The sequence below is a fragment of the Pelodiscus sinensis genome, chromosome 5, assembly GCF_052426305.1.
Source record: "Pelodiscus sinensis isolate ZL-2025 chromosome 5, ASM5242630v1, whole genome shotgun sequence".
Classification (NCBI taxonomy): domain Eukaryota; kingdom Metazoa; phylum Chordata; order Testudines; family Trionychidae; genus Pelodiscus; species Pelodiscus sinensis.
This window is the reverse complement of record NC_143056.1, coordinates 133,584,948-133,598,599: the sequence shown is the minus strand read 5'-3', so window position 1 is coordinate 133,598,599 and position 13,652 is coordinate 133,584,948. Positions and strand designations below refer to the sequence as shown.

At 55.3% G+C, this 13,652-nt stretch overlaps 1 protein-coding gene across 2 annotated transcripts; it reads right to left on the bottom strand.

The window, feature by feature from the left end:
• Positions 1-2,153: 2,153 nt before the first annotated feature.
• LOC102450138 (up-regulator of cell proliferation-like) lies at positions 2,154-13,577 on the bottom strand. Of its 2 annotated transcripts, XM_075928637.2 has the most exons (3): positions 13,301-13,577; positions 9,877-9,948; positions 2,154-7,403 (listed from the first exon to the last, which is right to left on the bottom strand). In XM_075928637.2, the coding sequence occupies exons 1-3, from the start codon at positions 13,575-13,577 to the stop codon at positions 2,719-2,721; spliced, it is 5,034 nt and encodes a 1,677-aa protein (XP_075784752.2). In that variant the 3' UTR covers positions 2,154-2,718. The 2 variants fall into 2 exon arrangements, with proteins under 2 accessions (XP_075784752.2, XP_075784754.2); XM_075928639.2 differs by lacking the exons at positions 9,877-9,948; positions 13,301-13,577 and adding an exon at positions 8,423-8,531.
• Positions 13,578-13,652: the final 75 nt, after the last annotated feature.

Here is a 13,652-nt window from a genome sequence, read left to right as displayed (position 1 = left end):
TTACTGTCCCACCCACTGCAAATAATTATTCCCCGGGGGGAGCATGCAGGGTGCACATCCTCCTGTCAGTGTAAAACGGGGCTTGCCTGTGTGATTTACTTGGGGTGCTGATCCCCTTTGGGGAAGGGTATCGCAGGAAGCCCCAGACGGCAGTTTCCTTGGACCTATAGGCTACGTCTACACTGGCACCCTTTTCCGGAAATGCTTAAAATGGAACAGTTTTCCGTTATAAGTATTTCCAGAAAAAGTGCGTCTACATTGGCAGGATGCTTTTCCGGAAAAGCCCTTTTTCCGGAAAAGTGTCCGTGGCCAATGTAGACGCGTTTTTCCGGAAAAAAGCCCCAGTCGTCATTTTCGCGATCGGGGCTTTTTTGCAGAAAACACTACTGTGCTGTCTACACTGGCCCTTTTCCGGAACAGTTTTTCCAGAAAAGGACTTTTGCCCGAACGGGAGCAGCATAGTTTTTCCGGAAAAACACTGACAATTTTACAGTAGATCGTCAGTGCTTTTCCGGAAAAGCAAGTGGTCAGTGTAGACAGCTGGCAAGTTATTCCGGAAAAGCGGCTGCTTTTCCGGAATAAGTGGCCCAGTGTAGACACAGCCGAAGAGTTCCTTGACCTGGGTGGGGTGAGATGTGGTGCCGCAGGGTTCGCTTTGCAGTGTAGACATGCCCAGTAGCCCCAGAAGTAGCCCTTTCCCGAGCCCAGCTGGGCCCACCGGCTCGGACGCGGGGCTGCATGATTTGCAGAAATGCTCAGCTGGTGTTCAGGCTGCTTGTGCAAAATGGGTCCCCTAGTCAACGCACCCGTTGTGTTCTGTAGGGCCCCTCAGCCAGAGAGCAAACTCAGCTCAAGGCAGGGTGACGGGGTGGGGTGTGTTTGAGGTGGTTTTTCTAGATTTGTACCGTAATTCCAGGGTGACCCTCATGGTCACACACTCACGGTCCCTCTATCATGCTGCAGGGCGGCTGATAAGGAGGGACATCAGTCCTCCTACCATGCTCTGAGAGAAACAAGGCTTCAAGAACCGGGCTGGATTCAGATGTAAATTCTGTAGGCCTGTGCATAACGCCTCCGCTCCAGGAGTCATGTGATTACAACAACCCTCGGGTTTCGTTCTAAGACACGGTTAAAAGAGACGTTTGCTTCAGGGCAGACCGAATACGCGTCTTTAGAACAGGGGCCTGGTTCTTCTCAATGGTTTTGTAAGTTGGTTGATCGGACATTTGAAAAACGAATTGTATGGAAACGCAGGCAGGTTTCTGAGACGTAGTGTTGGTACCTCGCTGGTTGCTAGGCTGGGGCTGTGGGTGACCCCCACTGGCTGCTGTCTGTAGCACGGCCCAGCAGGGCAGGGGATGAGTCACTAGGCAAGGGTCTCCCAACCTGCCTGACCAGTTACCCCCCTGGGAGAGAAACAAAGGAAGGTGGAATACCGCCCCTGGCTGGGGGGCAGGGCTGGAAGAGTTGTAGTTTCTGTCTGGGAGCATGGAGGAGACAGCCTAGGGAAAGGGGCTGGAATTTAGGGGCCCAGTCTCTCTCATCTCAAGGGGGGCTGAGGCATCCTAGGCCCGGTTCCTGTAACCAGATGACATCTGTGCTGTGCTGTATCCTGGAGACGCAATAAACTCCCTCTATTCTACTGGCTGGTGGAGTCTGTCTGTGCCACTACGGGGGTGCAGGGGACGGGGAAACCCCAACGCGCCGTCACAGTTTCTCCTCAAGCTTGCCTGTCGTTGGCCCTCCTCCTCCACATTCCTAGCCCGTCGGGTATGACGTTTGCTTCCCATTCTACCCACCTCAGCCATGAGACCCCCCTCCAGGCTCCTGCCCTTGTTCCTGCATCCCCCACATCTCCCCTGCCCAGAGCTGGCATACTCAGCTCCCTGCCTTTATTCCACAATGCCCCACACACCGCACTGTACTCCCCTCCCCAACCCTCTTCCCTGAGCACCCCCTCTCCCCAGGGGAAGTCTTTATTCCATAATCACCCCACACTCCACCCCACACTTAAATATCTTACAGGTACTGTCGTACCACACCCCCTTCCCTGAGCTCCCCTCCTCCCAGGGGAAGCAACATGAGAGTACCTGTAAGAAACGTAAGTTACTTTCACCCCTGCAAAATGTGAGGTGCAGTGAAAACTATGCAAACATATTGAATTGCTTTTTAATGCACCGAGAAGATGGGGCAAACTATTAGCTAAGCAGCAATGCTCGAGAGGTGAGCAGTGAGAGGAGAGAGCGGGACAAAGTCATATCCTGCATGGCCCGCCTCGCCAGAACAGCGAGAGAGACACCAGCCTCAAATTTTTGGTTCTCTCGTTGTCTATTTCAGTTATTCAGTGGCAGGACTTAATTAGTAAGGAAGATGTCTGAAGCTGAACCCAGCAGATGCCCCAGCCCGGATCCTGCTTTAGTTGGTTAACGAGTAACACGTTAAGTCTACCTAATGTTTAACCGATTAACTGGGATCTTACATTCATCGCCACAACATCACCAACGAGGAACAAACACTGAATATGTGGCTGAACATCACCTGAAGGAGGTAGGCAGATGAGAATCCAGGTCGTGTCTGGCCTGCAAATTGGCCACGTCTCTTTGGGATTTGCTATCATGACGATTTTCACATGCTAAAGAAACTACAAGAGCAGAAGCAACATTATTGCATTCAGGTAACACAACAATCATACTGGCCTTTGGCATATGTCCATACGGCTTACAAAGATTCTGAGTTAGTTGGTTGTTTTACGTTAAATGCTTCCTCTAGGCTCTCTCGTGCCTGCTCCTTGGTGATGTTTTTCCAAACCTGCGGCAGATTTGCTGGCTTTGCATTGTATTTCCTAGCAAACGTATAGTTGAACCTGTTAAAAACGAACTTCCAGTAGTCAGAAGTGTCGATGTTGGGATCGGGCTGGATGCGCCAGTTGGGGTAAATCTGTCGGTAATCTCTGTAAGGATGAAATTTGGCGTCCGTGTCTGAATTTTTAAAGACCGCTTTGGAAACCACATCGGAAGTACACAAGGAGAACTCCAGCATCCCAGTCCATTTGTTCTTGCACTGTGCTAATCCCTGCGGCCGATGGACTGTAGCAAAGTGTTCCCCATGGTCCATCCCTCCAGCTTCACAGGGGACCTTACAGAACGGACACTGCTTCCCGCAGCCGAACACGCACGTGAAAATTTCATCCTGGGGCTTCACAGACAGGTTGGAGAGTTTGGATGTAAAGGTCATCCCGTCAAATTCAGCTAAAACGTCTTTTTCTAGCTCAGGGAGAGCAGCCTGAACATGAGCCGCAAACTGTGCGGCGTTTGCGGTGTTTTTAAATTGTGTGGCTGCGAGCCGGTCCCTGGTTATCACCAAGTCGTTCTGTAATGCTCCACAAAACAGGCCTAAAAAGTCACCGACCGTGTTCGCTCTTTGGTCATTGGCAGACTCCAGAACCTCCGTGACTTTCTTTATGATTAGGGACAGAATCCCTTTCTCCAGGTTTTGCAGCCGGGTTTTCTGGCTGTAGATATCTTGTAGGTGGCCCTCCACCCAGATTTTGACAAAATTTGCATAATTATTAATGTATATGATATAGGAGTCAAAGTTTTCATATTTCAGCAGCTGTTTTAGGACTTTGAACTGGAAAAGGCTTTGGTTTGTATATTCATCAAATTGCCCACTGCTGAGAATGTCATCCACTATTTCTAACCCAAGTCGGTTATTCACGTATTCCACCAGGGCAGGTTTAAGACACCAATGACAAAAGTCCCTGGCTCGTGTCTGGCAGGAATCCGTCCCCAAATACAGGTTTTTAAACGTGGTGAGGTATTGGGGTTTTAGTTTCTCCAGATACACTTCAGGATCATTTTCTTGGAGGAAGTTTGCTTGCATCTTCTCTAATAAAGGAACCACTTCCCCCAAAATGTGAAGCTTCAGGTCCACGTTGAAGCAAGCGCTCGTGTGAAGGTTCTGAACATCTGTTTCTTGAAGCTGCTCATTGATCATCCTCAACAGATCTCTGCCGTAGGTTTCATCATAGTCTTCTTTGGCGTCAGCGAGGCATTTAACGTAATCCTTGCACTGTTCCCTTAAAGAGTGAACAAGTTCTTCTGTTTTACGCCAGCGTTCCTGTGTGAACCATTCATTCAGGCTCCAAAGCCAGGGTAAGTCAAAATACTCCTTTTTCATAACAAAAGCTTTTGTGCCATGATCCAGTAAGTTGCTGTGCTCCTCTAGCTTTAGACTGGGTGACTTTGCCAGGTCCTCTCTCAGCACCAACTCAATGTCTTGATAAATTTGCTTTTCGTCCAGACAGTTGAGCCGTATTTTTGACAATGTCTCACTCCACATTTCCTCAAACTCCACGGCCAGCTCCTTGTTGTCTATTTGGTTCTTTCTCATTTTACAGTCTTCCAGAAGAATGTCCAGTTCACCTTCAATGGTTTTTATGGACAGCGCCTGAATTGTGTTTTTCTTTCGCCATTCCTTGCCGACGGTCACCAGGTTGGAGCAAATGGCACGTGAATCACTGGAAGTTTGACTCGAGTACGGAGCTGAAGTCCTCACAAAACCCTGCGCGCTTCGAAGGGCTAGCTTTGCTGCTGCATTTTGAATTTGCTCCAAAAATCGGTGCGATGCATGAGTCAATTTCTGCTCGGTCTCTTTGGTTAAGTTGGTCAGGACTTGATCATCGAATCTGCATGGTAGTTGATTCTGGAAGATAGTTTGTTTTTGAGTCACCCATATATTCATCTCCTTGCGGAACAGCCATTCGTACGTGACAGACTGTGCGGAGACCTTGGTGTAGGCATCGGATGCGGATGGATTTCTAAAGCTGAAGAGGAAGTCGTCGTGTTTCAGAGCACCCCACAGATTCCTCACCCATTCGATCAACCCGGGAATGTCCTTGTGGTTGCTGTTAAGGGAACGTTGTCTTGCAAATTCCAATATGCTTTTCTTTAGCTCACAGATGTTCTCGCTATACCCAGTGCTCACAGATGCCATGGGAAGGTCTTCTTGCCACAGGCCAGGGAGGTACCAGTTTTGTTTTTCTGGTGTATCACCCATAAGGTCAGAAACTGTAATTTGCGTCTGTAGCTTTTCCATTTTGGCTGCAGCTTTGATCATCTCATTCAGCTGCTCCGCAAGGTATTTCCTGTCCCTCATGTTTTGCTCGTAGGCAGCTGCATCCTTGACACTCTGATGCACAAATAGACAGGTGGGTGTGTGTCCCACTTCCTCCATTCTGAGGAAGGCATGGACCACGACTTGCAGGACCGCCTGCATTTCGGTGGCGTTCTCCATGGCCATGTTAACGAGGGTGAGGTCGCTCAGTCCAAACACCAACGTGGCCAGCTCATTGTTGTGCTGGTAACCATCTTCCAGCTTGGCCGGTTCAGGGGCTTTCAAGCCTTCTGTGTCGATCACCAGAAGGAAATCACAGGCCAGGTCCTGCTGAAAGGTCTCTGCCACTTTGACGAGTGACATGAAGGCTCCTCGTGTACATCGGCCGCTGCTCACTGCAAACTGCAGGCCGAATATGGTGTTGAGGAGGGTGGATTTCCCGGTGCCCTGCCCACCCAGCACCGATAGAACCAGCATCCTGGACCTTCCCCCCAGCTTGCCATGGAGCTCAGTCAGAACGTCGGTCACCCACTGCAGCGGGATGTTGGAGGCATCTCCATCGACCAGCTCCATGGGAAACCCTTCCAGCATCAGATCAGCTGCTAACCTTGGGAAGTGAATGAATTTCCTTTGATTTTTTGCTATTTTGCCTTCCTTCATCATGGAGTATTCAGCCTCGTAGAACTGCGCCAGTTCCCGTAAGAAATGCTCCACCCCTAGGGAACAGCCAGAGCTGGATTCATTCAGTTTTGGTAACTTTGATGGGCCAGGCTGCTGGCGAAGGAGGTTCCCCCTGGCGATACAATCTAGATTAAATGTCATGCATTTCAGGAAGTAGTGTATTGCCCTGGGAGACAGCATTCCTATTCCATTGACAAATTTAGTCAAACCATCGGGGAGGTCACGCTCATGCTGCTGTGCGCGTATCTTCAACCATTTCTCTTTCAGCCTCGATTTATATTCTTCGGTGGGTATGTCCCCTTGTCCTTTCAACCGGCACATTTCTCTTTCCACGTTGTTTAAGTCCTTCAAGGCCCCTTGCAGTTTCAGTGTTTGTCTCTTGTAATGCCTCATCTCTTTTATTTCTGCCGTGATTTCTTTCGCGCAGGTACTTGCTGTCTGGCATTCCTCACAGTCCTCATCCAGCTGGATTCCCAGTGCCCGTGCGGCCTCAGCCATACCTTCCGTACTCATCTCTTTGGGATGGTCATCCATGATACTTCCTATGACAGAGCACAGCTTTTCCGTGAATTCCTCTTGGTTGGTCCCGATTTCTTTCTCGAGGACGTGTTGTTTGCTCAGTTTCAGCACCGGCGCGAGTTTGCTGAGGAATTCCTGTGTTTCGGTCTGTTTGCTGGACTCATGGTTGAGGATGAAATAGTATTGAGTGGAGGATCCCTGCAATGAGGAGAACAGGGCGTATTCTCTCTCACCGATGCCCTCGGTAATGATGAACACCGCTGAGGAGATCTCTGTTAAAAATCTGAACTGCAGCCAGTGCGACTCTATGTCCCCACGCAGGTTTGTAATCACAACGGGCTCAGGGAAAAGATCCGATTTCTCCCGCCCGGCAGGGAAGTACCAGGCAATCTCGACCAGCCCGTCAGCGATTTCCCGTGGGACATTCCCAGACTCCATGTCCCGATGCACAAAGAAGTCGTGGTGCTGCTGGGCGGGGCTGAGAACCTCGTTGAGGAGCTGGGACTTGGAGAAGCGGCAGCTGCCCAGCCGCACAAAGGAGACGGTTGGCATTTGGGTGAGCACCAGGCTCTCCTCCCTGAACCCTCGGCTCTGTGCCAGGGAGTGCGGCCGCCACCTCCTCACAATGTCCCGCATGGCCCACAGCAGCAGGGTGCACCTGGGGGAGTCGAGGGCGGGCAGCAGCAGAGGCAGGGCAAACTGGCACATGGACATTCTGGACAGGATCTCCTGCTGCAGGAAACTGTCTGAGCAAAGCAGCACGGCGCAGAGAACGTCTAGGGGGTGCAGGGAAGCCCTAGAGTCCGTGTTGCTATGAGGAAAGATCTCACCACCCTTGCCTTGTCCCTCGTTCTCCTCACAGCCGGCTTGGTCACCAGATCCTCCCTGCCCGAGGCTCGTGTTTCTGGCCGCCCCATCCAGAGCCAGGACCTTCCTGAGGAAATGCCACGGTAAATCCCCTACAGACCGAGGAGTCCAGCTCTGCAGACTTTCTGGGTTGATTTCCTGAAGATCCCTCAGCCTCAGCTTCCTGCTTCTGTACGGCTCCATCTTCAGCCGGGACAGGACGCCCTGGAGAGCCTCCCTCGCTGCAGGAAGAGATTAAAGCGTGAGCAGGTTCCATAATCCTCGTGGTATTACCTGTGCATCAATAGGTTTAGTCTGACAGTGTGGTGAATGGGGGAGGGGCGCCATTTTCTGGACGTTGCAGCTGTTGGCTTCGCAAACGTCTTTTCTCGGCAGTTGTGAACTCTTTAGACCCAACCCTGCGGGCCTTGCCTACAGGGGTTACGGCCATGGACAGTGAGTCCCCAGGAAAGCTGGGGAAGCAGGAAGTGAGCTGGCAGGACAGCCAATGAAAATGGAGCGTGGGCTTTTGAAGTGGAAGTAGCAGCACTTCCTGTTCCTGTTATCTGGCCAGAGCGGAGCTGCTAAAAGGGCTGGTGAGGAGCCAGGGAGCCGGGCATGGAGAATCCAGCCACATCCCTGCCTAGCGCAGCCCTAAGTCAGTAAGTGGCAGGCTGAGTGACTAATGAAACCCGGGGTTCCCCAGGGGCACCGCCCATGAGAGCGCTGATTGGAGAAATGCCTGGCTGCTTTGATTGGTCCGACTATGCAACTAGGTGAATTCCTGTCTCGCTCTTATATTGGTCTCTGCCTTCTTCCCTAATTCTTGCCTAATTTCTCTGTCTTGCTCCTGGTTCCTTCCTGGTGTCAATGTTGCCTTTAATTTTTTTCATGCTTGTGTGGAACAAATTTTATGTGCCCCCAGGCATGTGCAGATGTGCACCACCAGTAGAAACACAGGCTGCCAACTGTGGGGGCTCTGCTAATTAGCTGGGTGGCACCTGAATCTCTCCTGGGTGGCCACCTAAGGGCTCAGCTTAGAGGGAACACTGTTTCCTGCTGTGTTTAGAATATCCGTCCCTGATCTGTGACTTTGTTTCTGGCCTGACCCTTGGCTTGACTCGACACCCTGACTACTAGGGATGGCTTCCCAGGTCCTGGTCATGATGCCAAACATGAAATCTCTTCCCGCTTTCTTTCCAAGCTGAGTTCTGGACCCAGAGCAATGGCAGTGTTTAGCTTGGAAAGCCGAGACACTCACCGGCTTTCACACGCTGTGCTCTGTGGGAGGAGCTTCACTCCCTTCCTGCTCCCCCTGCACACAGGGTTGCCAGGGGTCGGGTTTTGAACCGGACAGGCCGGTATTGGAGGGTTCTGTCCGGGAAACAAATTAAGAAAATACCGGACGTATAAAATGTCGGGTATTTTCTAATTAGGTCAGTGTTATTATTGGGAGTATCAGTACTTAGTGGCTAACTGGTAGACACACTCACACTGCGAGAATGTGTCTATCAGCCAGCTAGGTCGCAACTCCATGAGGGAGAGGCGGGGCTGGAGTGGGAAGGAAACCCCAGGGCCGGACTCGCTCCTGCTTCGCTGGGACTGTGCGCGGGACGGGCAGCGTCCTGGGATCTGCATGCTCCCAGGTCAGTCCTGCTCCCTGCCGGGCAATTCGCTTCCCCTGCTCCTCCATTCTGGCCAGCCCCACTCCCCCCGATCCCTTCTCGGCCAGCCCGGCTTCCTGCTAGCCAGTCCCCCGCCCCCAATCTCCCCCAGCCAGTCCCGCTCCCTCTGACCCCCTCCCGGCCAGCCCTGCTTCTTGCTGGCCAGTCCCCCGCCCCCGATTTCCCCCAGCCAGCCCTGCTCTCCCCGACCCCCTTCCCCCAGCCAGCCTGGCTTCCCACTGGCTGGTTCCTCACCCTACACACACCTCCTCCTGCCTAGCCCTGCTCCCGTCCTGGCCAGCCCCCTCCCATCTGAGATCAAGTGTGTCCGGTATTTTTTCTGAAGCCATCTGGTAGCTCTACCTGCACAATCTCACAGCTCCCATTGGCTGGAAACAAGCCAATGGGAGCTGCCTGGGCTGTGGTTCAGTGCGAGAGGGTTTGCAGCTCTGAGAGAACACATGGGCCCCAGTCAGCAGTTCTGAGCGGTGTGAGAGGGTGGGAAAGGCAGGGAGCCTGCCTGAGGGTCCTGCTGGGCTGCTGGCCGGGACTCACGTAGGTAAGTATCTCCCAATCAGAGCCTGAACCTGGTAGTCTAGCTACTGCCTCCCACAATCCTCTGCTCCCTCTCCTGCACCCCTTTACCATGTAACCCAAACCCTCTGACACAATTCCTAACCTCCTCCCATTCTCTGTATTCCTTCCCGTACCCCTTCTTCAGGCCAGGACCCACTTCTGCACTTGTACTCCCTCCCAAACCCTGCACCCCAATCTGCTACCCCAGGTTACCACCCCCTTCCAGACTCTGCACCCCCTCCTGCACACACAGCACCTAACCCAAGCTCCCTTCTGCACCCAGACTCCAGTATAGACTCTGCACCTCCTCCATAAATATCGTGGAAAAGTGCAGATCACTCTCTTAGGATACTGAAGAGCTCAATTCAGTTCTCACTGTGCCATGGCCCCGATGGCCAACGTTGTCGGGAATCGAGTCACACAATGACATTCCATAACCGTGGCTCATTGCAGCTGCAGAAGAGGAATTACCTACCTTTTAGGAGCGCTTTCTCCTCCAACTCTGGAACTCGCTGAGTGTCCACTTCTTGTTGGGAATTTAAGGCACCTAGCAAAGAAAATCAGAGAGACAAACACTTATTGGAACAATGGTTAGATGGTGTCCATGTGTTATCTCTGTTGACCTAGGTATTCCTGTGCATTTTTGTCCACCGTTGGGCTTATTAGGAACAATCGGATCACAGCGAGGAGCAGTTTTGCATTTCATGAAAATAACCTGACACAAAGAGTTGAAAACAGGGAGGTGGGATGTTTTAGTAGAAGACGGCACCATGACTATTTGGTAAGCCAACGTTGGATACAGTGCACATGAATCAATTGAAACCAAAACCTTTTTTAAAAAAGACCTTGGCTAAAAGTTCAGTCAGTTTCAAATAACAGTTAAGGGTGGTCAATCGGTTGTGTGGTGGCTTGGGGAAGTGGCTGGGAGACGGAAGGGAGCAGCCAAGGCAGGGGCCTTGTGGGAGGGGTTGGAGTGGGGGCAGGAAGAGGGAGAATGAAACCAGGGTTAGGCTTCGTGGGAGATATTGGAGTGGGGAGTGTAAAGAAGTGGAGTTAGGGCATGAGAGGGAGTAGAGTGGGAAGAGGCCGCACAAGAGCGGGGTCACAGGAGAAGCAGGACGAGGCGGGGCAAGGGTGGAACCTCAGGAGAGGGAGTGGGAAGGGGCAGGGTGAGGGTGGGGCCTCAGGACAGGGAGTGGGAAGAGGCGGAGCGAGGGCGGGGGACCCAGCGCCATGGCTGGCAGAGTGCTCAGGGAATAAGGGCCCCAGGGCAGCTGTTCTGGCACACAGCCGCTGGCTACCCCCTGGCCCCACACAGCCGCTGGCTACCCCCTGGCCCCACACAGCCGCTGGCTACCCCCAGGCCCCACACAGCCGCTGGCTACCCCCTGGCCCCACACAGCCGCTGGCTACCCCCAGGCCCCACACAGCCGCTGGCTACCCCCTGGCCCCACACAGCCGCTGGCTACCCCCTGGCCTCACACAGCCGCTGGCTACCCCCTGACCCCACACAGCCGCTGGCTACCCGCTGGCCCCACACAGCCCCTGGCTACCCCCTGGCCCCACACAGCCCCTGGCTACCCCCTGGCTACTCCCTGGCCCCACACAGCCTCTAGCTACCCCCTGGCCCCACACAGCCCCAGGCTACCCCTTGGCCCCACACAGCTGCTGGCTACCCTCTGGCCACCCCCTGGCCCCACACAGCCCCGGGTACCCCCTGGCTACACAAGGTCGCTGGCTCCCCCCTGGCCCCACACAGCCTCTGGCTACCCCCTGGGTATTTCCTGGCCCCACAAAGCCCCTAAGTACCCCCTGGCTACACACAGACCCTGGGTAACCCCTGACTACGCCATCTCTGCCCCTAAAATCTGTGGACACGCACAGCCCTAGCTACCCTCTCTCAGATCAGCCCCTAGGGGGGCCTGCATAGCCCCAAGCTATTCCACCTCTATGCCCTGGCCCCACACAGCCCCTAGCTACCTTCTCCCTGCCCCCCGAGCGACTCCCTGGCCCCACACAGCCCCTAGCTACCTTCTCCCTGCCCCCCGAGCGACTCCCTGGCCCCACACAGCCCCTAGCTACCTTCTCCCTGCCCCCCGAGCGACTCCCTGGCCCCACACAGCCCCTAGCTACTTTCTCCCTGCCCCCCGAACGACTCCCTGGCCCCACACAGCCCTTAGCTACCTTCTCCCTGCCCCCCGAGCGACTCCCTGGCCCACACAGCCCCTAGCTACCTTCTCCCTGCCCCCCGAGCGACTCCCTGGCCTCACACAGCCCCTAGCTACCTTCTCCCTGCCCCCCGAGCGACTCCCTGGCCCCACACAGCCCCTAGCTACCTTCTCCCTGCCCCCCGAGCGACTCCCTGGCCCCACACAGCCCCTAGCTACCTTCTCCCTGCCCCCCGAGCGACTCCCTGGCCCCACACAGCCCCTAGCTACCTTCTCCCTGCCCCCCGAGCGACTCCCTGGCCTCACACAGCCCCTAGCTACCTTCTCCCTGCCCCCCGAGCGACTCCCTGGCCCCACACAGCCCCTAGCTACCTTCTCCCTGCCCCCCGAGCGACTCCCTGGCCCCACACAGCCCCTAGCTACCTTCTCCCTGCCCCCGAGCGACTCCCTGGCCCCACACAGCCCCTAGCTACCTTCTCCCTGCCCCCCTCAGCGACTCCCTGGCCCCACACAGCCCCTAGCTACCTTCTCCCTGCCCCCCGAGCGACTCCCTGGCCCACACAGCCCCTAGCTACCTTCTCCCTGCCCCCCGAGCGACTCCCTGGCCCCACACAGCCCCTAGCTACCTTCTCCCTGCCCCCCGAGCGACTCCCTGGCCCACACAGCCCCTAGCTACCTTCTCCCTGCCCCCCGAGCGACTCCCTGGCCCACACAGCCCCTAGCTACCTTCTCCCTGCCCCCCGAGCGACTCCCTGGCCCACACAGCCCTTAGCTACCTTCTCCCTGCCCCCCGAGCGACTCCCTGGCCCCACACAGCCCCTAGCTACCTTCTCCCTGCCCCCCTCAGCGACTCCCTGGCCCCACACAGCCCCTAGCTACCTTCTCCCTGCCCCCCGAGCGACTCCCTGGCCCACATAGCCCCTAGCTACCTTCTCCCTGCCCCCCGAGCGACTCCCTGGCCCCACACAGCCCCTAGCTACCTTCTCCCTGCCCCCCGAGCGACTCCCTGGCCCACATAGCCCCTAGCTACCTTCTCCCTGCCCCCCGAGCGACTCCCTGGCCCCACACAGCCCCTAGCTACCTTCTCCCTGCCCCCCGAGCGACTCCCTGGCCCACACAGCCCGTTGCAACTCCTCGTTCTACACCCGGAGCTACGCCCTCCCTGCACCCTTAGCTGTTTTCAAACTTTTGGACCCCCCCCGAACTCAAGTGATCATTTTTGGTTGTGCTCCCCACAACCAAGACAGGCTGGGTGGCTTGCTGGGGTGAACCAAGGGAAGGTCTCCGGTCCCGCTGGCCCCTGCTCCCAAAATAGAAGTCAGACCACATCTATACCTGAGCTGCGCCCCCTTGATCCAGCCCCACATGGCCCCATTTTCCCTGCTGGGCCCTGGAGTTTTCATGGCATGTGTGTGTGTGGGGGGGGGGGGGGGGGGGGGGGGGTTACACTTAGTTTCAATTGTGTCCTGTAATCTCCAGAGGGAAATCAACCCCTCAGCCTAGCTGTAGTCACAGGAACGTTTGAGGCCTGTGGAGGTAAGAGGGGCTGAGGTCCCCCCTCTCTCAGAGGCCTGTGCCCAAACTTGTCGAGGGGGGAACACGAACAAGGGAAAACCCCGCAGCTCCGAGGCAGCCCTGCAGGGGGTGCTAAGGCCCGGGGGGCGTGGGAAACAAAAGCCAGCCCAGCCCGGACAACGATGGGGCTGGTTTTTTTCAGGATTTGCCTCTTACCCGTTCCGGTGGCCTGGGCCAGTTTCTCTGCCAGCTCCCTCTGGTTTATCGATCTCAGCGCCTCCACGGTCACCTCCAAGGCGTAATCCCCTTTGTAATAGTTGATCAGCAGCTCGGAGAGGTCGAGGACGTCGGCTTTCTTCAGGGCCCCCCGGGCGATGGCTCGGTATCCCTCCTTCAGCTGCATTTCGGGCAGCTTGTGCTTGAACCTCTTCAGCTCCTCTTCCCCCAGGTCTTCCAGCGCCGCCAGCAGATGCTCGCTCGGGGTCTTCGCCATGCGTCCTCCTCAGAGGCCCACTGAGGCCTCGACACCGCCAGGCTGGGGCAGAGCGAGCCAGGACACGGCTGCATG

What these genes read in the sequence shown, in the direction of transcription:
- LOC102450138 (XM_075928637.2), bottom strand. Translation starts at nt 13,577, where the DNA reads ATGGCGAAGACCCCGAGCGAGCATCTGCTGGCGGCGCTGGAAGACCTG. An exon ending in GGCCCAGGCCACCGGAACGG is followed by an intron (nt 9,949 to 13,300) that starts GTAAGAGGCAAA and finishes TTTCTTTGCTAG; the next exon opens with GTGCCTTAAATTCCCAACAA. An exon ending in GGAGAAAGCGCTCCTAAAAG is followed by an intron (nt 7,404 to 9,876) that starts GTAGGTAATTCC and finishes CTCTTCCTGCAG; the next exon opens with CGAGGGAGGCTCTCCAGGGC.